At 34.2% G+C, this 26,547-nt stretch overlaps 1 protein-coding gene across 1 annotated transcript; it reads left to right on the forward strand.

The window, feature by feature from the left end:
• The first annotated feature begins 833 nt into the window (after window positions 1-833).
• LOC126818769 (elongation of very long chain fatty acids protein 2) lies at window positions 834-26,547 on the forward strand. The gene is made up of 7 exons (XM_050546329.2): window positions 834-986; window positions 5,809-5,876; window positions 15,890-16,080; window positions 17,260-17,346; window positions 19,901-20,072; window positions 20,474-20,598; window positions 21,431-26,547. The coding sequence occupies exons 2-7, from the start codon at window positions 5,819-5,821 to the stop codon at window positions 21,698-21,700; spliced, it is 903 nt and encodes a 300-aa protein (XP_050402286.1). The 5' UTR covers window positions 834-986; window positions 5,809-5,818; the 3' UTR covers window positions 21,701-26,547.

The raw sequence follows: 26,547 nt of genomic DNA on the forward strand, positions 1-26,547 counted from the left end.
TTTCGGGGAAGGCAACGGACCCCTCTTTTTGTGGCGAAGCCCGTATCCCCCCCCCCCCCAATGGTCTCTGGATCCGCATTTGGGACAGAACTGGCGCTTTTTTTTTATGTACCTAACCCATTTACACTAATTCTTTTTTTTTTTTTTTTTTTTTTTAAAATAGGCTTAGGCCTATACTGGTTTCGATTCCCCCGGTTGTAGCCTACGTGGCAAGGAGTATGGTCGCCTATCCAACCTCTTGGGTTTTCTCCAGGTCCTTCGGTTTCCTCCCACTGTTAAAGATCCCTACGCGCACGCAGCACGCGAATTATTGAAATAAAATTGAAAAGTGTGTTGGTCCCGAAATGACACACTTTTGTGTCGAGTGGACGTTAACCCCCCCCCCCTCTCTCTCTCTCTCTCATACACTGCGTGAAGTTGCGTGAAGTGTCCGTATCTATACAATCCCGGTAGGTGCATGGGCTACTGAACATTGGACAAACCAAATTGGTCACATAATTTGTAACAAATTTGTAACCGCGATGGTTTCATTTACCTACAAAGCGTAGTTAAAGGGGGGTAACTCCATTGAACAGGGACGGAGAAAATAAACTTCTACTGCCGTCTGGTATTGGCATTATGTGACATATTATTACTAGTACTTTCATATCAGTATACTATTAATCATAGAACAAAGTATGCCTGGAAAGTTTAGACAGGTGATCTACCTGCAATGAAGAAGTCGTTTATCGAATTCTTACCTTTGACCCTCTGATGATACGAGGCTGGGGTCGAGGTCGAACCGAAAATTTATAAATATTTGATTGGTTGATATTTCTGATAACATTTCTGGTTGGCTAATGTCATCAGTCTGCGCATGGTCCGATTCATTGATATCAGGGAAAGCCGATCAGAGATTCAGTAAAAACGGCATTGTGCTCTGTTCGCTTATAAAATTACCGAATTAGCAAACATACCTTTTCACCCGTTTGTGGAAATTCTTAAAGGTAAGTATTTTTTTGTCTTTAACCCTGTAGTGTCGTTAACAATCATACCACCCGCAACTTAAGACGATCACCATGCCATGGGCATGGGCATGGCCGATCGTCCGACCGATGCAATCATACATTCATACATTCCGTTTTGGCTTTTCAAATTCCAAGTTCATTAGCCTAAACAAACGATAATTGTAATTTGCGGTCAACGGGGGACAATATATACTGGACTTGAATTGGATTTAAACTCCATGGCAAGAATAGAAGTTATGTTTATCACATTACGAACCATTCTGAGAAATGAATTGCCCCGATGCTTTGGGTGACAGTATCGTACACGTCCTGGGACCCGAATGAAAACGTCGATTAATATAATCAGATGTTTACGATTGGTCTCTACAAGTAGATTTATCTAGGCAAATACTGAAATAGGCTAATGTAATCCGGTTAGTCCATTAATGAATGTCATCTACTTCTTCATACTGCTAGAGTACTATCCTCGGATTAATACTTTGCAAATTGATATGATTAATGCGAAATACTTCAAAACTTACCAATGCCAATAAATAAACAATTCTAAAATCTAAACTAAAATAAACTTTCTCTAGCGCTGGTTGTGTAACACCCAAACCAAATACTATTACTAAATACTAAAATAGATATGGTAATTATTATATTAAATAATAAAGCCCCCCCCCACCTCTCCAATTAAATTAAAAGGTCCCATGTACGTGTTATATCAATAATTTTCTTGAATTTGAACTGTACATAAATCTTATAATTATGGGTGAATGTAAACAAACCAATTTAATCATGATGATGGAAATAAACGTAGGGGACACCCTGGCCAGCGAGATGAAGAAGCCTGTTTAATTTCAATAATTTACATTTGTTACTAGTTATGGCCCTTGTTTCAGTTTGGGAAACCTTGAGAACCCCCAAATGTCGAAAATTATAATCTGATCTGTATGAAATTGTCTTGTAAATGCCCTCAATTAGCTACAAAAGAATAAATACACGTGTATGCAACAAACCCCAAACCCTTGTCGAATGCTGGGACGATTTAGCTGCTGTGGGCATATATTTTGTTGCCTGGCAACCTATCTTTATCTCACTGAGGCTATTCCAAACTCATTTGGCCTGATCTCACCGGTCTATCTCATTGTCTGTTTTAAACGTAGTCACTGATCAATGATATAGGTCTCAAACACATGTATTCTCACCAAGTGAAATCTTCACTGCACACGAGCTCATGTATACATGCAAGGTCCCTTGTGTATACACTTCTGCAGAGCTGTAAATTGTCGTAAAATTCTGGCGGCCCCTCTAGAAAGAAAATGTCCCAAGCCATGATGTCAGCATTTGCAGTTTGCAGTGAGTTACTTTAAGATGAGTTGTTTCAGTGGGTACACTAGCAAGCTAATACACAAAAACTTTCAAAAGATGTGGCTTGCATGACGAGCACATTTGTATAAAATTGTAGTTTTCTCCTCAACTTATAGTTTGTAATTTGGGAACCCACGGTGTCTCTGTGAGTAAGATGTTGGGTCGCTAACCTGTATTCAATCCTGGTGTTGGTCTAGAAGGTTCATCCAGATTTTCTGGCGTGATTCCCCCTTGTCAGCGATGTAGGCCGGAGGGCTTGGCAAGGGACAACATATAGTCGTTTGGATGGGACGTACAATGTATATGTCTGGTCCCATGTACATGTAAATGTACACATTGGCATACACTTAAAAGAACCGTTTAGAATTGGAATTTGAAATAAGATTAGGCGGTAGGCAAACATTCAAACACTGCAATATATCCATCTTGATTAGCCCAGTCGGTGCAGAAAAGTAAATTGTTGAACCCCATTTCATTTCACTTGTTATAAGTACACACTATGATCAGTGTTAAACTGATTAAACATGCATTATTAAAGAGCTAAATCTGCCTATTGCAGGTTTTTCTTTAGGCCTGAAATGTTATATACTATTCAAAAAAAGTAGGGGATATTTGATTTTTAAGTGTTATTAAAGTCACCTAATGAAACTGACGAAGAAACAAATGACAAAATGAAATGAAGTTCACATTCATCGATTTATTCCAAATGATCGTTAGACTAAGTAAGACACAGACTGACCATTATAAGGGTAAAATGATACCCGGGGTCAAACAGCAAAGTTACCACAGCATCACAACCAAGTCAGTAACAGGTAAATCCTTCTCTGTTTGCCAAACAAGCATTGATCCGACGTGGCATACTCCTAATGAGACGTCTAAGGTCATTTTGGTCCAGATTGTCCCATTCCTGTTGCAACGCAGCAGCAAGTTCTTGGACATTGGCAGGACGTTGTTGACGTTGACGTAACCTCTGTCCAAGCATGTCCCAGACATGCTCGATGGGGGAGAGGTCGGGACTCAGTGCTGGCCAAGGTAATGTGGTGATGTTCTGTTGTTGGAGGTAACCTGTAACGATCCTGGCCCTGTGACATCTTGCGTTGTCATCCTGGAAGATGAAACGGCGGCCATGACGTCGTGCGAACGGCACAACATGGACTGCCAAGATGTTGTCCCGGTAGTACTGGCCTGTAACACGCCCTGCAACAACATGTAAAGCCGTTCTTCCAGCAACAGTGATGCCTCCCCACACCATAACAGAACCACCCCCAAATCGATCATGTCTGATGACGTTAACGTCTTGGAAGCGCTCGTTTCGACGACGCCACACCCTCCTACGTCTGTCCAAAAAATCAACAGTGAACCTTGACTCATCTGAAAACATCACATTGCTCCAACGTCGATTATCCCAGTGTTGACGATCCCTACACCAACGACGTCTTGCCTGAATGTGATGATCTCTCAAACAAGGGATCACGCGAGGACGTAGGGCGCGAAGGTGACCCCTATGCAGTCGATTCCGAATCGTCTGGCCACTCACTCTCACACCAGTGTCTGTTTGAAGAAGTGCGCTGATCTGATTTGCTGTGATGACACGATTTCTCAAGGCCAAGGTACGGATAAATCGATCCTGGGCTTGAGTTGTCGCCCTTGGTCGACCTGAGCGTGGTCTGTCCTGTACAGATTGTGTATCACGGTATCTGGACCATAGCCTGCTTATGACAGACTGAGAAACATTCATCGTCCGCGCCACAACCGCCTGTGTTGTGCCGATCTGTAGCATGCCAAGGGCACGTAACCTTTCATTTTGGGTAAGCCAACGCATATCAAAATTTGTTTTCTGGTCACTAAAACAATTAAGCTGATTTTTCCACCCTGGAATTCAATGCCACAATGACTGTAACATTCAAAGTCAGAGTCGTGCAAATCTTGGGTTGGACCCCCATGATGATCCCAAGCATCACCTGCATTCCATGCGGTAGCTATTGGTGCGTTTGGGCGTCACATGTAACTGGAAATGTTTCTTCTGTTAGGTTCTATAGTGACTTTTTTCGTAGTCATTTGCATATTTTAGTATTATGCCCCCAAAATCAAATATCCCCTACTTTTTTTGAATAGTATATATAAATTATTAATTAGACATTATTTAACGTACCTTTATTAACTTGTGATGCCATCATATGCCTGCGATATTTAGTAGATTCAAATACGTTTTGTAGTGGATGCGGTTACTGTACCATTAAAATGGATAATCAAGACTTGGTTTATTATCGTAACAATGGTAGTAATGACAATCGAGGCAAACAAATAATTTTATTGCTAATATCTAAGCTCAGGGTGAAATTGTTTGACTGGAATTTTCAACATATTCTCTTTTCATTATCTATTTTTTAACTATTATAATTAACAAGAACTGTTAGCTCTTTATCTAATCTTACCTACGTGTAATGTCGCTTTAATGTACATGCAGTACATGTATGTACAATTCTTTAACGACCATATTGAATTTTTATGAACAAAGAAATCAAAGATATTATGTCTTTATTAAAATACAGCCCCATAGAGTGTAAAGTAATGGCCCATTCGCACCCATTGTACATGTAGGCTACTAATATATTGTTAGTTGTTGTCATATTACTTTCATAAAGTTAAACTTTGTTTTTTTATGTTGATATAAACTAATGTATGACAACCAAGGGCCATGCATTCATTGGTGTCTGAGGAACACAGTTCTCAGGTTATTGAGGCATTAAGTACATGTACAATATGTACACATACTTAGTTACCACCCAGTGCAGTGGATCTACATACATTTTATTGGCTATTTGTAGCCACACCCACTTATGACGAAAAGGCTAAAACACTTTTCATAATAGCCTAAAATAGGCAGTCCATGAATACAGCACTTTGACTTAAACACAATAGACCATGCAGACACAAGTATAGCACTTACATGTACACTTACATTGTAGTAATCCAAGATTTAAGCTTAGATGTAAGAATGTACTGATGTACATGTAGCTTATTAATCTCAATACAAAACCTTTAGCTATGTGGACATGCCACAAGTATACTGGACGTGTTGCACACAGAAAATCCTGAAAATAATGCACCAGTCAGTCAATGCCGGGCATGAATTCAGGCATGTACATGTACGTCTCATGTCTGTCATTATGTCGCGCACAGATTTGTCTTTTATCAGTATTTCTATTGGTATTCATATTTCATGTCTTGCATAAATTTTAAAGTGTTTGGTACTTGTTCATTATAGCCTGACATTTTGTCTGGTCAGGTACAACTGAAATCATTATTTCCACGTCGGATTACAGATTCGTGAGGCCTTTGGCAAGTTGTGTCATGTTTGAGAATCTGGAAGCTTAAGAGTACATATGTCCAGTCTGTAGGGAGCATTTTGGTTAACTGTAAATGTGTTTTTCTGTATTTATTTCAGAACAAGACAGATGTTGAGCATAGTCAATGATCTGGTACTACAATACCAGCGAGAAAAGGTGGCCGCAGGTATGTAAAATTGATGTTCATAATAATGCTTTCAATGCGGGGGGTGGGTGGGGGGGGGATGTGATTTAGAATGTATGTGGTGCTTTCTGAACCTCGTGGGTTTACTCTGGTTTCGTCCTACAAGAAAGACCCTGCACAATTTAGACAACTTGTCAGCGATATCGCCATCAGCGGAAGTGGAGGTTAAACACTAATGATAGAAGAAGAATATTCTTTCTCAAGAGTCCTTTATATGTATGTCGTCGAGTTAATAATTCCTTCCTGAATCATTTAACTCTTCTGTTAATATTAAATGGTTTTTAGTGGGTAACTTTTATAGAACCACATGAACAGTGGAAGAATATTTTTGTCACTCTGTCTTTACTCTATTGGCTAGTCCACAATATTATGTGATACACTCAACAGAACATGCACAGTCTTACATGTATTTTACATTCAATTCATGGAAACTCATTGGGGTTTGTTTATAAGCTTACATTTTAAAATTTCCTTTAAAATTTATTCAAACAATGTCTGTCAAATTTGGATAAACTTGCTGGTATTGTTTGGTTAGTCATAAAAGGAAGGAACCTTACATGTACATGTACTTACAGTGCTGCCCACAACTAGTATCCCAGCGCAATTTGCAACACATATTTTGTCCGTTGCTAATCAAAAATTCAAATTTAACGTTTTTGATTCGCAGTAACTGCGAATCATTAATATGCCTCCTGTCACTTTGGATATTGACACGAAGATTTATCCACAATTTGAAGACTAGAGAGCTTTCTCAACACTTTCAACGTGAATAAAATATCAAATGAAATTTTATCAACAAAACTGAATTGTCCGTGTGACATTTTCTTCTTGAACAACCCAGACACAATTCATTATACTATATAATACAGTAGTACCACTTATGTTGCAAGACATGTCAATTTCGAGTAATTGTATCAGTATTCAATTTGATAAATAGAAAAATAATCCAGTGTATACCCCATTTATTGTAAATAAAAAAAAAAAAAAAAAAATAAGTACATGTAAACGTATTGTAAAATGAGAAATCAAAGTAAGAATTCCTGTAAAATATTGTTATATGTCGTGTGTGTCTGTTTAATCAAGATTATTGATAAAATACTGTGTGCATCCGATTGAACAAAAATAGTAACACACGATAAAAAGTAGACGAAATTGTTTTTAAACGAAGAAATAAGAATTAAAATGGGTGGGGCTTCGGAAGCCACTGCCAAGAATTGTCTTCAGACATAAGACCTAACCAAAAATCTACATCACATTCCGAAACTGTCACAGCTACAGTGTACCTGTAGCAGTGTTCAAAAATCTTAAGAATGAAATCTAATCATTTGTTATGAATTAAAATTTAAGAAATATCTTGTTATTTAGGTGTTTTTTATGTTGGAACTGAAAAACTGCTAATCAAATTTGGCAAAATTGGACTTTTGATTAGCAGTGTTGCTAATCATCTGTGAAAAATTACCAACAGCCCCGTGTATTAAAATGTAGAATCATGTAATGGTTTTATACATGTATTTATTGCTCATGTCGCCATTACCTTGTAGTATACACATTCCAAATTTCAGTTTTGAAAAATGTGTTCTTGATTCTTAGATTGAGCATCACTTCAAATAGTTGCAGGTGGACATATTTTTGGTGCTTGCTAACACTATGTTTAAGATTATTATTTCAAATTTGTATTGTTTGGTTAGTCATGCAACATACAGTATTGAATTTCAGTCACCCATCAATTATTTTAGGGAGCATTACCCTTGCTATCAAATGTTTTTACTGGTATTTGTCACATGAGTACTGGTATATAAATCATACGTGTATGACCGAACATACTGTAGTTAAAACTACGGAAACCAACTTTGATATCAAATGTTGTTAATAAAACACTTGGGCCCATATTTTCGAAAGTAGATTAGTGCTAATCATAGATTTATTATACAATTTTCTGACCAGTCATATTCTGGAAAGCTGACTAAATTTTAAACCAAGATTTTTGTAAACTTTGATTCGGGAATACCATAAAATGTGATATTCTGGAACGTTCACTTGTACTTTTTAAGTACATGTATTTGGATAGGCCATTATAATGCATTCAGTTATGCAGTTACGAACCCAATAAGCATGAAACAACGTTTATTTTGAAATGAAATGAAATGTGGTTTAATGTCCTTATCTGCTTGAACTGCTGGGATAATACAGTTTGCCATCAGAGTATTTTATCAAGGACAGCAGCATTACAGACTATTCTTATTTCAAATTCGCACTTTAAGGGGTTTTTCTTACCTTCCGTCCTGCAGCACTGACAAATGGTAACCAACCAGGCAGGAAAATCCAGACAAACCTCCTGGTTAGTGAGTCAGGATCTTACCCACTAAGCTCCATTAATTTATTTTTAACACCATACATTCCCCTTTCTCCATAATTCACACACACTCTTCGAATACTCAACTTACGCTGTCTGTCTATAATTATATATATTTTCGATTTACGCCCCCCCCTCCCCCAAAAAACCCCCAAAAAGGGCAAGCAAAAGCGAGGACGCATGTTCCTGAAGTAACGACCGAGAGTTTACAACCTTGATAAGATGTACTGACGCTCCACCCCCACCAACTCGGCTACTGGCCTGTTCACAAGGGTGGATACATGATTTTTCAAAAGAAGTGGTGTGGGGTTCAGCCAAACCAAAGTCTTGTCGAGCGTATCGAAGACAGCATATTTGGTGACACTTTCAAGCGATTATGTAGAGAAAAAGATACATGGCAAAGTTGACTAGAAATGACATTCGTTGCATTAAAAGAGTTTGTTACATTCTTTGTTGCCGTTTCATATGTTCACACAATATTTCCAACAAAGATGTAAGAAACGAAAAACAGCCAAGTATTTTAGGTGTTTGAAGCTTAATAATTACAAATATACTGTTCATGTTTTTATATAATAAATGATATTATATTTAATATCTCATGAAATTTTATGTAATTGGCACTCAATTATGTTTAAAAATTGCAAAAGCAATATCTAAATGGCCAATTCAATGCCATTGAAACATGAAATAGACACAATTTATGTTTATAAAATTACATGCCAAGCGGGGCGATGCGAACAACTTTACTATTAAAAATGATAATTACATTTTCATCTTCCGGGTGACCGGCCTAAGCCTGGGGTCTTATTTAAAGTGCCAATCTCAATCATATTTTGGAGAATAAAAGGGCTTAATTTTGTGTTGAAAGCCCTTGAAGTCCTCTCCCTTTGGGCCGAGCAACTAACTTAATATTAAGGCTGGGAATCGATATGAAATTTCAATATCGATTATCGGCAAGAATTTGTCAGCGATTATCGATAATAATCGATTATCATTTTTCCGGAAAAATCCGAACTTTACCGACCTGTTATTTGTGTTGATCGAGTTACAGTAGTGTTATTATCCTAGTCTAATACTGTGCCGATGTACGTAAAAAAATCAATTAATGTAAAATAATTAGTTGCTAAATGTAGGACTAACTTGAGTATTATTCTAAGTTCTGTTCTTGATTCATTTGAACCTTTTTTTATCTCCGATAAATACAAAGACAATACATGGTTTCTCTTTGCAAGTGACTGGCGATCACACAGTGTTACTACTAATAGAATAAAATAAAATAGAAGGCGTCTATTGATTGGACAATAAAAAAAATAATTACGGGCTTTCAAAGTAGAATTTTTATGATTGGTTAATTTAGATGAAAACCAAAGTAGAATTCTTCCACGAAATTACGAGAGATATAGATATTTTCCCTGGAAGTCAAAAACGTGTTTTGTATGGGCTGTATCTGACTTGATTTAGTAATAAAAGCGGAGTTGATCATTAATAATACAATTAGTTTTATCGTGAAAGCAGACGATTTCTCTACAAATCAACCAAGAACAAAGAAGGAGATAATTCTAATTTTACTATATATCACGTGCGATTGTCATTGTTCACAAAGTGCGTGACCTATTTTAGTTTCAACTAGTAATAACAACAAAAACAACGAAAATATTAAAATAATGTATAGTTTTTTACAATAATATATATTTAAAATGTGCCAGTTTGTAAGCAGAGGGGGGGAAATAGTTGTGTTGACGTTGTGTATTCATTCATTTGTCTGCATGCCAGACTACGACAAGTTCAGTTATGTGAAAGTGACCGTAACTTGCCGTCAGAAGGTAAATATACCGATAATCAATATTTGAATTTCAATATCGATTATCGTATCGCTAAATAACTTCTACGGATTATCCATTATATCGATATTTTTACACAGCCTTACTTAATATACTCAAACAACTTAAACCCATCAGTTTTCATCTGGAAATGGAGACTGGTGTCCCAAGCAGTATTATACAGTGTCTGGATAAAACCAGACTTTTATTTTATAAAATTAACGTGTAGGTGAAATGTACCTTTCGTTATCAAGTACAGAACGTGGGTCATACACTGTATACATCTTTAAAGGAACCGCAATAGAATATCAGGTCAACTAACGAAAAAAAATTGAATCGGACCTTTAAAAGCGGTTTTGATGTTGACGTCAAAACGACTCAATATTTCAAACTGAAGTTTTGAGACAAGGTAAATACACTATTCCTCTAAAATTTGGCGCTTAAATTTCATACATACACTTTTGTTTTAAAGACTCTGTTAAAATCTGTGATGTTCCCTTTAAATAGAAATATTGCAAGTACAGCTGTATATACAACATTGACAAATAATGATAAATTCACTATCCCAATACTAAAAAATTCTACAATACAAAAAAAAAATTTCATACTCTAATTTACTTTATGAACTCAGGTAGGTCACTTCTTGGAAATGTGACGTATAACAACCACTGAAATTCACTGTCAAATACTAAAAATTTCTACAATACCAAAACGAAAAATTTCACAATCTAAATTACTTGAATGTCTTTTTACCCGGACCCGTTTTTTCTCCCTGCTTACACCCTACTCATGATCCCTTTCAACCCCAGCTTGGGAAACACAGTTCTCAAACACAATATCATGTTTTTGTGATCTACTTCCTGTTCTGAGCCCTTTTGTCAATGATAAACAAAAACTCATTAATCAATGATTGTCTGCGATATCACCTCGGTGGAAGCGGACGTAAAATACAACTAACTAAGTCAGTAATCAATGATTATATGAAATCAGTGATTTAAATGTGTGATTTACAATATTAGCATAAAGAACATTGAAGGTTTCCAAATAAGTTTGAATTTGAGTGCTCAAGTGCCTTTCGAATATCTTTGAAATTGTGGGGAGAATTGAGATTGGCCTATAATTGTTCGGATCATCTTTAGCTCCCTTGCGGTCATTTTGGACATCGGACAGGACCCCAACCGAAAATGACGTCACAGAAGTGACATAATCTCAAAATTGTCTTTAGGGACAAATTTTGACACAGAAACAACCCGTCCCCAAATATCGTTTCGATTGTGACACACTAGCCAAAAGTTCACTAAGTTTGTGCCCTGCCTCGCCGACGTTCAACATTTTAAATTTGACAGTCTACTTACGACTTTTGTTGAGTTTGCGGCCACCGCAGCTGTATAGGGAGGACCACTGGGCGTATTTATTTATGCTAATTGAATAACTTAAGAAGACCACACACATAATTTGGCTAAAATTACTCTGAACAGGATTTGGTAGTAAACTTATAAAATAAATCATGAAAACCTGGGAAAATAAAAATGCCAAAAGGTTGCTTTTTCCAGAATAATCTGTTGATTTGGAAAATATATGATTCATTCAACAACAAGTATCATATAGCACCAGAAGAAGCATTTTCTTGTGAACATTGTGAGCCACATTCCATATCCATAGGTCGATCTTTTCAGGAGTTATGAAGGTTTCCCCGATGGGCTCAATTTCAATGAAATAACGGCGGCCATCTTTAAAGATGGCCGCCAAAATGCAATTTAGCAAAGTAACCCGGAAGTCCATCAACCAAATTTCAACACTTCAGCCACCAGGCTAACTGAAAATCATGGTTGAATTTATTCATCAAATTGGTAATGATGTTCCAAAATCCCAGGTCTGTCACATGGACTATAATCTGACTTCTGAGAATGCCAAACTTAGTCAACTACTAATCTCTTAGCTAGTTACTGATTAGACCTAATTACAGATTATTTTAGACACTGTTCGAAAATATGGGCCTTGATGATTAAAATGTATTCATAAATTCAATAACTGTTTTATTCCAAAGTTATTGATTCACACTCTAATTCGAAAGTATCAAGATATAGAAATTTTACAGTTTGTAGCACAAAAAGAATAATATTTTACAATATACATTACTATACATGTAACAGTCATTTGTGAACATTAAAATTATGATATTGTAAAAAAAAAAACATTTATTCACAGAAACTGGATTGGAGGACAGGTAGATAGACCCCCTCTCCATAAAATGTGATGTTCAGTAATCTCACAGATTCTAATTTATTGAGTAAAATAACCTACAATGTACCAGTCAAAACTGGTCATATGGAAAATTTGCAAAAAAATGCTTTGAAAGACTTCGATTGCCCAGACATTTGAATATGCCTGCATGTAAATGGAATGAAAATAGTTAAAATTATTTTGTATTCTAAACAGATGAGCATTACTAAATTAATGAATATTTGAAACCTGCTTTCACTATTTAATTGACTAATGTAATTGTCTGTGATACATAGATCACTCTTGTTGGATGCAGACATTAAGGCACAGAAACGTTCTATATTGTAATGTATGTAGATTTCGATGTACAGTACCAGTTCATGGGATTGAGGAATTATTCATTGTAGACCATTAATGATTGTTATTTTGTGGCAATGTGTATAATCTGTTATTCAGTAAGCTGGGATGCAGCTAGATTCCTATAACTGTCCACAAACAACATCCTTGAACATGCTGAGTGTATAATGATTAATGGTTTATTTATGTGTCTATTCTACAGTCTTGATCTATTTCTCAATCTCAGCTTCTCTACATTAATAATGATTCATGAGCAACAATGAAGTCAAAATGGTATTATAAAAACAATTTTCATAATTGAATTTCATCTTTCTAATTTCTATATGAATTTAGTTATTGATGACCGGTACATGGATGTAGTTATTTTGAGAATCAATTTGTTTTTGTGTGATAAATCAGTGAGAATGAGTTTCTACACAACTTCGCGGAATAAACAAATTGATAATACGTGCGTATGTACATAGTATTGTGTAGAATGTTGAGAACAAATAAATTTATATCTTGCATAGAGATCTGCTTCTCGATTCTTAATGTCTACACATTGCCATCTTCATGTGTATATATACATATATATGTACCCCTACATATGTACATGTCCATTATCTTCCTGACGTGACAGCTCTATTAAGGTTACATTACGTGTACATGCAGACCTACACTGTAGTCCTAATTTCAAAACTTCAATAATTTTATGCAAGTGAGACTCAATTACATTCTATATTGAATATTATGCCGAGGTTTTTTATTTATCTATCTGTGAGATTGAGAATAGTTGGGATTGAAAGTTGTTTGGTTTAGTTTTTCTTTTTTCTGAAAAAAAATTTTCAAATCAAAATAGAAAAGTATTATTTTGTAGGGGTCTAACAGTTGTGACCTCATATAAAAAGGGTAAGGAAGTTACCTTCACAGAATGAGGGTTGGGATGACCTAGTCTAGAGTGTTGCGCTTTGATCTCTAGCTGGCTGGTCACCTCTGGCTTGCAGTCATGGTTTTGATCCCTGGTGTGAGCGCATGTGACTTGGAAATAGCGGGCGCCTTCTCAACCTCTTGGGTTTACTCCGGGTACTCCGGTTTCCTCCTACAAGAAAGACCCCTGCGCATGGGCTAAGATAATAAAAATGAAAAATAAGAAAACTTGGCTGCAATATCACCTTCGGTAGAAGCGGACGTTGAACACTAAGCACAACAACAACAACCATCATAGAGCCAGTTTAGTTTTTATGGTGCACTAATTAGACCATACATGTATCAGCTTTTATGTTGAATCCATATTTTGCAAAACAACACATGCCAACATTTTGTACTTGCTGCTTTACAATAGCAAGAAGCGGAAAGCAGCAATTTTTGTTATACTCAGTCCACCGGCATATCACCTTCATATCATAACAAAAATCTGTATAATAATAGGGAAAAAAGTTTCTTTGAAATGTTTTCAATGCATTGTTTTGTCCATAATACATATGTAATTTGACTTAAAAGGAATATATTGTCCATTATTAATGATGCTTAGTCACAGATGATATATCCCAAAGCTGTGTTTGTATTCAATTATCAGTGAGTCAGTACAGGAACAGCAACTATAATATCTATTCTGGCATCAAATTTATCATAGCTGTGCAGAGAAAAGTTTTTAATTGTCCACATCGTTAGAGGGCTTAATTGGCATTGAAATCCCAGCTTATTACACATTCTAATAGTGTGTCATTGATCCGATATGTCTGGTCGACAACAAATCAATGTTCGTGGTATTCACCAGCTCGACTAATTTGGCGGGCTAAAATATTTCCAGTGAATATTGACTGTATTTTCCATGCTTTCAGGCTACAGTACACACAGGAATACTTGCACATACTTCATGAATGAAATTACCATATTCTTTTTGAATAGTTAATTTTACTAATATAAATAAGTCAGATAAAGCTGTTTAGCTTGATCGTGTCAAAACAAGATACCGGTACATTTAAAGCCTTCAGACATGATTCTATAGCAGAAAGAGAAGTCAACTGAATACCCCATTTGGGAAAAAAACATTAAATGTTAATAAATTGTACCTTTACTAAATTAATATACATTGTATTTACCAATAATAGGCCAGTCCTTGAATACTCAAAGTGAACTGTTTTACATGTACCCTTAGGCTACTTAAATGACATATGGCTCTATTCTTTGGTTGTCTGCGATATCACCTCGGTAGAAGCAGGCGTTAAATACAGCTATTTCACACACTATTCTTTGGAACATAAAAATAGATGAAAACGCACATATTAATATGAATCTGCATTTTTAAATATTTATTGTAATTTCTAATCAATTTTGTTCGGTGAAATACATGAACAGTCAAATTTGAAAGGCATTTGTTTACGCCTGCTTAGTCCATTTGACGCAATTTTTTAATTATTTTATTGCTTGTGAATTGGCCATTACAAATTATTTCTGCATTGTGTTGTAGGATATGTTTTTCTTTGTTCGTTACAAATTGTTCCCAAAACCATACAAATTGTGTACTGCTTTAAGATGTCTTAAATATTGGATATTATGATCCCATATTTTCATGGCAAGATATTGATTAACATGGATCAATATTTAATTTTTATACACCCACATTGTACGAAAAATCACGTTTTTAGCTTGTGGACATTATAGAGGTCATAATTTTTATCCGATTTAAAAAAAAACGTATTATTATATCACCGTTACACCCTAAGGACGACCGAGTTCGAATTTCGTGAAAATCGGCCCAAAACTGACAGACAAAATGGCCGCCCCTCGTACTGAAGTAGCATAAAAATATAGTATATCAAGGTTGTGGACACTATAGAGATCCCAATTTTTATCTGATTTTGTTGAAACTTGAAATGTAAGTTTATAACCCAAAGATCTTGGTTCCTTTCGATATTCGCGCATACCGGACCGTAACTTCCTGAATTATGGCCCCTGATTGTACGAAAAATCGCGTTTTTAGCTTGTGGACCCTATAGAAGTCATAATTTTTATCCGATTTAAAAAAAAACGTATTATTGTATCACTGTTACACCCTAAGGACGGCAGCTGCTGGTTTTATTTATTATAAAATATGTTAATATTGATGAAACTTTGTGAACACAATACGGGACAAAGTTCCTGGTGGGATTGTTCATTTGGATTGAAAAGGGGAAACCTACATGTATACTTTACGTTATATATTTTTGCCCCATTATTTAGGTTTGTGAACTCGTTCTTATCAAATTGCTTTTATTTTATAGACCCAAGAACTAAAGATTGGTTATTAATAGCTAATAATCCAGTACCAGTATGGATATTGACAGCCCTGTATCTGGCCTTTGTGATAATGGGACCAAGATTTATGAAGAACCGAGCAGCATTTGAACTACAATGGTTTCTTATATTATATAACCTAGGTTTAGTTGTGTTGTCTGTTTATATGTTTGTTGAGGTGAGCACCGTATACAGTTACATTTATATTCTACAAAAGTACCGATGTTTACTTTCAGATTACCTATGTAAAACATTGCAAGTGAATTTTGACCAAAAAGAGTTGTATGTAATTAGGAATAGTCAAATCTCTCATCTCTCTAATTCAAACAATTTGGGAGATCATTATTTTTGATTGATGTAACCTATCCTTGTGTACCAGGTTGAAAGGTTAATATCTCCTAATAACCAGTTACTATTTAATGTACTGGTAGATAATCTTATGATGTCATTTCTTATTATAAAATATGTAAATAAAGAATTATTATCCAGGCTTTATTAAAGATACATTATGTAAGATTTAGATAAAAAGCTGGACATTTAAAAATACATGCAGCTAATTAAACATAAATATATTGAATATTGATTTATTCTGCGTGAAGGTATGAATGTTTAAAGTTTTAGTCAAGATGGTCTTGTCAAGTACCATTGTTACAATAATGAATAGTCTTGCTTATCCATTTTAACGCTAAATCATTAAATCGCACAGGTGTTGTAATCCATTTAATATCTGGAACATCAGATCGCCAACAGAGTTGATTATCTGCTTGTCATATTCTACAACAAGTATTTCTGAACATTTCATGCAGACCAAGGGCCTCAGTTGTAATTCTGCCAAAGCCCCAGTGGTGTTGCTCAAAGTGGTCATGACTGGCTAACAGGGGTAGGGCTATCTGATTAAAGTACAGATCCTATTTCGTTTCATTATATAGTTCAGCATTTCGTTTTAATTGTCTTTACTACATTAGTTTCTGGAAGAGTAGTTATATAACCTGCATTCTGGTTGGGCCAATGAAACAGTCTGTTGCGACGAGTTCTTGGCCTGCAGTGCATGGAACTGTGGGTATGTCACTAGAAAAATCAACACTGATTGGTTAATCAAATATCTGATGTCATAGAGTCAAAAGCACCTTTAATGACCAATGATGTTACCTCCCACTATAACTTGTCAGATTTCCATGTATTGGAGGCCATCGAAAGTATAAAAATGAAAAAGAAGTATAAATTTTTAATTTAATCAGATTGAGGGGTAAGGGGGATGCAAAACATTCCTTACGTGTTTCAGAAGGGGTACATTGTAGAACTGGATAATAACATCTTTAGTTAACCTAATTCAGTAATTTATAAATATGGTTTTCAGATTATCCTGAGTATATGGGACGCAGGTTATGATCTTTTCTGTGCTAAATATAATGGAAACAGTCGACATGGTGCCAAAGAATTAAGGGTAAGCATGCAATATTTCTTTTGTAATAAATAGTGATAAGCCAACAGTTATCGGCTATTGACCCATGTGCCATGCCCGTATGATTGGGTAACTGGTCTTTTACATGTATGCTACCAATATTATCCATTGTTTGTCTCTTAGAAATAAATAAGAGTGAAGTACTGTATGTGTATGTAAACTTTGTGTAATTTTTCAATATTTGTCTATGATGTATATTATGTCAGAATACGTGTATGTAAATATGATCAGATGAATGCCAATTCAACACTTCCGGTAAACCATATCTTCTGGCATCGTGTTGCTGGTACATGGACAATCAGTTTCAACATCAGTAATATAAGAAAGAAAAAGATGTTACACAAGAATATATGATTAATGTCAGTTAAATACTTTTGAAGCTTTACACAAACAGTGAAGACATAGAAACTAAACATTTCAGATGAATCCTTTATAGTTTACTCATTTGAAAATAATTTTTTTATAAAGCTCTATAAAACAGTGAGTGGAGGTTTTAATGCTGGAGGCCGTTAATTTACATTTTACAGTGTCGTGATTCGTGATTATCATCGGTATTAGAAGATATTACAACAGAAAGTACATGTATCTGATATCAATATAATCTACATGACTGACAAAATAATGATCAATCTTTGCAGGAGTTATAAATAAAACTTTTAATGACTTTTTTAATCCATGCATAATTTGTGAAATGAGAATGTAATAAAATTGAAAGCAAATTCGTATGAATAGTTGAAACTTGGTCATTCATAATCCAGTTGTTTAAGGAGATTGTACTATTCAAGGATTATTATTATTATTATATTATTCACATATATAACAGCAGAGGTCAATGATACTTAACTTTATTACATTGTACCTTAGACTCTTTGCCAATCTACATAAAAAATAATAACATACATGTAAGTTGATAAAGTAGTTTATCAGATTTAAGTTTGTTAATTGGGATAATGTATTAACAGGTTAATAAGTGTGACACAGTTACCTTTGGTAGTGTTTATTTATCAAGGTATAACAATATATATAATATAAATGTAGATTGCTTATTCAGTGACCTTAAACAGGTGTTGAATTTGCTAGCCTAATCATTTATGAAAATAAATTATGTAAAATTTACTAAAAGGTAAATAAATTGAAGTATAAAAGACTTTCTGTGAACAGATGTTGGAATAAATGTATTGTCGTTTTAAAATAAGCATGGTTATATATAGTCAGATGATATATGCTACAGCAGTTTCGGGACACTGACAAATGACAATGACAAAAAGTAAAGAAACCTACTATATGTTCCACTAATGGGTTTTGTCAAGGTTCAGAGCTGTAATTTTTGCTCAAATATATTTAAAGGGATATGAGATATTGTACTATTGATTTCAAGCTAACCAGTACAATGAATATAATAACCAATATATCACCTTAAATTCAAATTATTACCATCTTTCAAATGCTTTGACATGAGAATTAATTAGTCTAAATTTGACACTAATAATACAAGCCGCATTGTAAAACAGATATTAGTTATGTTATCAAGACAAAATTTACATGCATGACAGAGTTAGTAAAAATATTTTGATTCACCAGACACCAATTTTGGCACAAACTGACAAATTGCTGGTGAGATTGGGCTTAATATACATGTAGTCAAACCTACTGATGTCATGTTTTAATATGTCCTATTTAGAGTGTTAACACCTGAAGGGATAGACTTTTGTCTCCATGGCAAATAACATTGTTAGACACACATGTAATGTCTGTCAGTATCCCTTTTGAAAGTGATGATGTAATTGATGTGAACAATCATGTCATTATAGTCAGCTCAATAGCCCAAGTGATTTAGCTGTCATAATGAGTTGTCCTCTCTTAATTAACAGAAACAATCAAAGAGGATAATAGAGCTTAGACTTACATCCAGTTGATAATGTATTTAATAGGTTCTTGTCTCTTTGGCCCAGGGGCGGGGAGGGGGATAGCCGAATGGTTAGCATGTGCGCTCTGTATCATAAGGCCTGTCATTGAGTCAACTGGCGTGGTTTCGAATCCCCGGTTGTACATGACAAGGAGTAGGGTTGCATGTCCAACCTCGTGGGTTTTCTCCGGGTCCCAAAATGACCTAGTTTGTGTGGAGTGGACGTTAAACCCCATTTCTCTCTCTCTCTTTGGCCAAAGACTGGACTAAGTAACATAAATCAGATCATTGGCAATATTTCAAAATTGATTGACTCTATATTTTTATAAATGTTTTGTTCATCCATATGACAATATTGTGAGAAATAAAAATAAAACAAAGCGTAGGATCTTTACTACAATATGGTGGGAAATAAAACATTGTTCACTGAGCACGTTTTGCACACGGTGTGTAGAGAAGGGTTGTTGCAGGGGAAATAAAAATAATAGCTTTTGGAGTGAACGATAAATAGAATACAGAAGAAAATGTTGCAGCCCTCCTTTCTATCCTGTAAGAATAATGCTACAAATTACATGAACTCAACCCCTTTCATTAGTTTTTTCATTGTATTTTAATATTATACATTAACAGGTCGCCAGAGTATTATGGTGGTATTTTATATCTAAAGCCATTGAATTAATGGACACAGTTCTAATGGTTTTACGGAAAAAGTTTGATCAGATCTCCTTCTTGCATGTGTTTCACCATGCCTCCATGTTAAATATATGGTGGTGGGTGATGATGTTCATACCCGGTGGTCAATGTAAGTATGGTGGCATCAATACATACAAGTATTGTGCATAAAAAATTATTGTTAAAGTCCTGGCTGGTATCTCATTCACATAAACTTAAAGTAAAATATTTCAAGGATGCTGCTGCCTTTTCATTCGATCTTATCCAATGAAAAGCCTGCATTCTTAAATATTTTTGCATAAGTGTTCATGAATAAGGCAGTGTGGCAGTGATTAAGTAAAAATGTCCCTACTGTTTTGCCAAACAAAAATAAACAAATGGAGTTTTTCTTAGTTAAATTACCCCATAAATTATAGCCATGTCAACAAAGTATTAGATCAGTTTAGCACTCTTGGGGGTATTCTATTTTGACTTAATTCTATTTATATATTCTGCGACATAAAATGTTATTTTTGATCATTATTTTTACAGCATGGTTTGGTAGTATGTTGAATTGTTTGGTACATATAGTTATGTATGCGTACTATACTCTCTCAGCTATTCCTTACTTTAAAGGCAAACTTTGGTGGAAAAAATACATCACTAAGTTCCAACTCGTAAGTAGTTCTACATATAAATAGTATTAAATTGGTTGTGGTCTAACTGAACTGATATAGAAAGGTATACAGGGAGTTCAGCTTTAGATATAAATGAAAAGGGGGTTTAACTTCCCACTGTTCTGCATCGACTGGGCTAATGAAGACGGGTCATTTAGATATAAGTTTAAACTTAAAGTAGCTAAGTCTCTAACTCAATATCATCCAAAGTCTTCGACATTGAAAACACAAATTATTTGTCAATTTAAATCAACATTGATGTTTTGATCTCGCCGGGGAAAAGATGGGTGTCTGATATCCAATATTTAAGACAAAATAAACGTTTTACCATTGGTACACAAATTTTGTGAACCATAATGTGTTTCCGTGCCATTTGTAACAAAGGACTTGAAGAGTGAGACTAGACATATTCCACAAGTCATGTCAAACGGTGACGCCATATTCTTATCTGGAGAGCATGCGCAATAAACAATTTCTGTGTAGACTAGAATAACCAAACGCTACAGATTGCCATTTGATTGCATCAATTGAACACTGACTTTTCAATTTACAGTCACAGACAAAATAAATCCATAGTGGGAAACCATTTAAACATATGAACCTTTTATAGAATTGTATATATTTTTGGCAAAAGCTGTCCACTGGTGGTTTGAGTCAGAAAAAGTGATGAAGCCACTTGAATGGAATAATAACCATTCAGATGCTATTTCTACAAGTTTCATAAGACAGTAACATGAGAAAAAACTTCTTTCCTTGAAATATAATGTATTTTTATTTTAAATATCCTTATGTTTAAATTTACTGCTTAATTATTTGTTTTTTGTATTTCTAGATACAGTTTGTAATTACATTTAGTCATACATTCAACTCATTATACTTTACAACTTGTGACTTCCCTCGTTGGGGCCAGAATCTACTTGCTAGTTACATGGTTTTCATGATCATCCTGTTTGGCAATTTCTACATTCAAGCCTACATCAGACGTAAGCGATTAGGATATAAAAAAGAGGACACAAAAAGGCGAAACGGACTTTCGACAAACGGCTATGTCAATCATGCTGGCGGTGATAATAATGGACACATACATTCCAAAGGGGAATAACTTGGAAGAAATATAGGTTTACTAATATTATTTTGTATGAATTATAGTATGAAAACAGATTGTATGTGTGGAATATGATATATTTATTACTTGTAGCTAGATAATAATAATAGCTCCAGTGATCTTCAGTATGTATGACTTGATATCTAGAGATGGATACTCCCTTCTAGGCCTGAAAAAAATTGAGCTAAAAATAATCATTATCCCTATCATTGAACAAATTGCGTGAAGCGTGGGTACATAAAATCAAAATCACGTTACATCAAGATTTCACACGCAAAGAACAGTTTCCAAATTTTGTAAACGTTGATGGATTGGAGTTTGGATCTAAATAAGTGTAGATTAGAATTGACTATGCCCACACATGTTCTTAAACTTCACTGACAGACCTGTAGAGTTACTGTTAAAAAAATATTGTTCAATAAATTAGTTCAAGCATATTATATAGAATAGTTTGCTCAATTTCTAAAAGAGAGGTACATGCTTGTTCAATATAAGATAGGACCTCATACTTAACATAATTAGAAATCTTGCTGACCCTGTTCTCATCATAGGTACCAAGTATCTTTTGATGTAGTTGATGTTTGAAATAAAATTTATACATAAATATATTTTTATAAATACACCCATGACCAGCTATAAGACAGTTTGCTTTGGAGTGGGTTTCAATATAAGACATGTAACCAGACTCTCTATATAGTGGGTGTAATCAGTAGTCCGCCAACAGGAGCAGCATTACATTTTGTTGCTTGCTAAAGTAGCCCACAAATTGTATTTTAGAAATGTATTTTCTAAAATGACGGGTTAATTTGATATTGATCCCATTATCTTTATATCGTTTTTAATTTCTGGGCAGTTTTGATGAAAATTGGTATTAAGATCTAAAGATAAAGGAAATGACTATCTTCGAAAAATAAAACATATATGGTAAACTTGATAAATAATTCCTTCCGGCCTAACTGCAATTCTTCAAAAACAAATTGTGATTAACCCTTGCGGCATAATTTTAAATTAGTAAAGATTTGTTCCCACATTTTTATTCAAGATTTATTTTGTGTGTGGCATAGTTTTTTTTTTTCCTGAATAATAATATTTTCCCTTGAAAAAAATATGAATAATATCATGTATATTTTAATTGCACATTAGCACATGATTAACATAGGTTTGAATGGTTAAATTTCTTTGTGCTTCTTTATGGTTGATTAAATTTATTTGTGCTTCTTTCTTTTATTCTCGTTTCAACTTGATTCATTAAATTACTATGACCTTCAGAAGCATAAGAGAGCTTGTCAAAATTAGATTGCCAAATCATGTGTCACAGACTTTAATTCTTTATTTGAGCATTTAGATTTTTGAATGTTTAAGTTTATTATCTATTATTGTTGAACATATCTTTGGGTTTTTTTAATATGGTTCTTTTGTAGTAATCTTTTTTTTCATCTAAATATATCTTAAGTTATATGTAGTGATACAATTGTTTGCTTGTGCCTATTTATATTTATTATGTGTATTTGCACATATACTTTTAGGATCCCTCTTGTTTATTAAGGGTGACAACGTACACAGAACCACAAACTGTCTTTGTATTTGGTTCCAACTTCCAAAGATACATAATAATGTTATGCACCCTGATACCACCGTTAATTAATATCAAAGTAGTGCATTTGGGCTGTTAAATCTGGTCATATCAAACTTGGGAGTCTGAGAGTTTAATAGATATAGTTTTAAAAGCCAATTTACAGCACTAAATGTGTTGGGATTTATTAGATGTTGTCAAAATAAAATTATAAATACATGTACTTAAAGTAGCTAATAAGTGTCTAACTCAATATCATCCAAAGTCTTTGATATTGAAAATACAAATTATTTGTCAGTTTAAATCTACATTGATGGGCTTCTGAATCCAATATTTAAGACAAAATATACATTTTACCATTGGTACATGAATAGTGTACCATGATGCGTTTCAGCGCCATTTGTAACAAGGGACTCAAAGAACGAGGCTAGACATATTCCACAAGTCATGTCAAACGGTGACGCCATATTCTTATCTGGAGAGCATGCGCAATAAATACTATCAGTGTAGACTGGAATTACCAGACGCTAGACTCTAGCATCAAGAGGTTGTCAGTTGATTGAGACTTCTGGCGTATTTCGCCAAACATATCTTATTTGAAATTATAGTAAAAAAAACGGAAATAAGTGAATGTAAATCAGTTTATATACATTCATATTACATTATATGCATTTCGACCCATTTGTGTCAATTCCTAGGTCCCAAATATTAGCGATTTAGCCCCTTTAAAACAAATGCAAAAATTAAGTAATTCTAGAATACTGCATATGGCTTGTTATAGATTTTGTTTGAATTTGTTTTCATCTTGTATTGTTTGTTATATATCATTATTATATGTTTATTGTAATAATAGTTACTTCGTTATATTAATACATCATAGTTCTAGAATATTTCATTGCTCTAAATAATATATTTCTATTTAATTTAGATGCATTGAAATAAAAACCAAATGAATAAGTAGCCATCATAGGGCATACAAAATATATATTTTTAAAATTTGGTTACCCTTTTTATGAAAAGTAATAAAATTTTAACATAACATTGTTTTGACAGTTACCTGTATTTAATTATACATGCCACCAATTCAAAAACCAGGACCCAAATTCAAGAGAATAAAAGTAAGAAATCTTCACAAACATGTTGAGATTTGTCACCTGAACATGGAACCGTTGAATTTAGATCCTTCTTTAGTCCATTCCATTCTCAGTGGAACATAGGGCCTTCAAATTTGGACCAGTAATGGTTAGTATAAAACTTTAGATTTTGAGTTGTTTGGGTGGTTTCATCTTTATTTTGTCTCCATATTCTGGAGACTAGTTGCATAGTAGTTTGCAAAAATGTGTAAAAAAGACCCAGCAAATCTAAGTATTGGTTTACTAACATTTTTAAGAATTTGGTGTAAAAAATATAATCCTGGAATGTGATTATGCTGCAGTTTTAAAATGTTGACTGAATTTTTATGAACAATTGTAATGTGTGTTCTAGCCTTAAGCAGAGGTGATGTTGCATAGAATATTTCTATTTGAACAAATCTTTAATACCGGTTATAATATTCCAATAGTGTGATACTATGAATTCCATTGCTGTATTAATAAATATGTCTTTATTTACATTTAGATACCCGGTATATTGTATATTGCAGTGTGTGGAAATATATTTATTATATCTATGTTACTTTTGTTATACCTTTTTAATATGTAATTTCCCACTGTTTATGCTTAATCAAAACAAATAGATTTTTCTGTGATTTAGGTAAGGTTGTGCCTACCTTTTAGCATATTGAATAGTCTTTTGTACAAGAAATACATTTAGTTTTTATACTGTGATTGCATAAAACAGAATAGGAACAAATCACAGAGAAAACAAAATATTGGAAAAGAGTCCAGATTACATTCAGTAATAATATAGTAAGATAAGATTTATTGTTGGATGTTTTATACCACTGGCGCCAGATTAAAAATTCCTATTGTAGCGATATAACAACTATCTTATTATGGTTTTATAGATAACTTGCTATGTACATTATGAAGTTTGTCTCCATTTTTGTAACATTCGTGGGGGGTTGGATAGCCGAATGGTTAGCATGTGCGTGCTGTATCATAAGGCCTGTCTTTGAGTCAACTGGCGTGGATTCGAATCCCCGGTTGTACGTGACAAGGAGTAGGGTCGCCTGTCCAACCTCGAGCGTTTTCTCCGGGTCCTCCCGTTTCCTCCCACTGCTAAAGACCCCTACGCGCAAGCAAATTATTGAAATAACATTAAACCATATGTTAGTCCCGAAATGACCTAGTTTGTGTTGAGTGGACTTTAAACCCAATTTCTCTCTCTCTCTTTTGTAACATTCATAATAATACAATAATCATTAATTGTCAATTAAGAAGTTATTCTTAACTTGCTTTCTTTCTGAAACATCTTGTGCAAGACAGATAAGTGTTATGATTCAAGTTTGTAATGAGGATTTTATTGCCTTGGACACCCTGGGAACCATGTTCTGTTATTGCAGACAAAACTGTATTGTCAATTTCATCATTCAATACTGCACGAAGTACAATGTAAATGGCACCATTAAATTTCTTGTTAAAAATGGTTATTTTCAAGGTTTTTTTAAAATTTATACAATTATACATGTAAATTCCTATTACGAATTCACCCACAAACAAGCAAACAAACTTACTTCTCTTTTATATGTAGATATAATATTATGATATTTTATTCTGGTGCAAATGCTACAATGTACCTAAAACTTAAGCAATTGTGTTCACAAGAAATGCCTGTTTATATTATATACATGTAGTCTTGAGAGCCTACACCCTTTGTTTTTCCCTATATAGCTGTGTGCTATCAACAAACTCATATTTATATATTTTACTTAAAGATTTATAAAATGTTATATTATTATATTATAATAAGGATTGTTTGCTTTAATTTTCAAGAAATATATATATGTATAAAAATCAATTAAAACTTTATAAATCTTAAAGGCTATTATATATCCACTGCAACCTCAACTGCAATACTAGAGAGTAAAACAAAGGAAACTGATTACCAAACCTAATTTATAAAATTGCTTTTCCGGATTGATGCAGTTGCCTTTGTCTTGTGGACATTCTGCCTCCTAAGCAGCATATTGGTTTATTTTGCTTACCTGTAGCTGATAGTTGTAACAGGTTAAATGTTATATTAGATTTTTGTCAAAATAAATATTGTTTTCTAATACTTACTGTTTGCTGACTCAGATTGTATTTATATTAAAAATGATATCTAAAATGCA

This window comes from Patella vulgata, chromosome 4 (genome assembly GCF_932274485.2).
Source record: "Patella vulgata chromosome 4, xgPatVulg1.2, whole genome shotgun sequence".
In the NCBI taxonomy this organism is placed as follows: Eukaryota; Metazoa; Mollusca; class Gastropoda; family Patellidae; genus Patella; species Patella vulgata.

Coding starts and splice junctions, on each gene's coding strand:
- LOC126818769 (XM_050546329.2), top strand. CDS start 5,819: ATGTTGAGCATAGTCAATGATCTGGTACTACAATACCAGCGAGAAAAG. Junction 17,347..19,900: donor ATGGTGCCAAAGAATTAAGG/GTAAGCATGCAA, acceptor ATACATTAACAG/GTCGCCAGAGTATTATGGTG. Junction 20,599..21,430: donor ACATCACTAAGTTCCAACTC/GTAAGTAGTTCT, acceptor TTGTATTTCTAG/ATACAGTTTGTAATTACATT.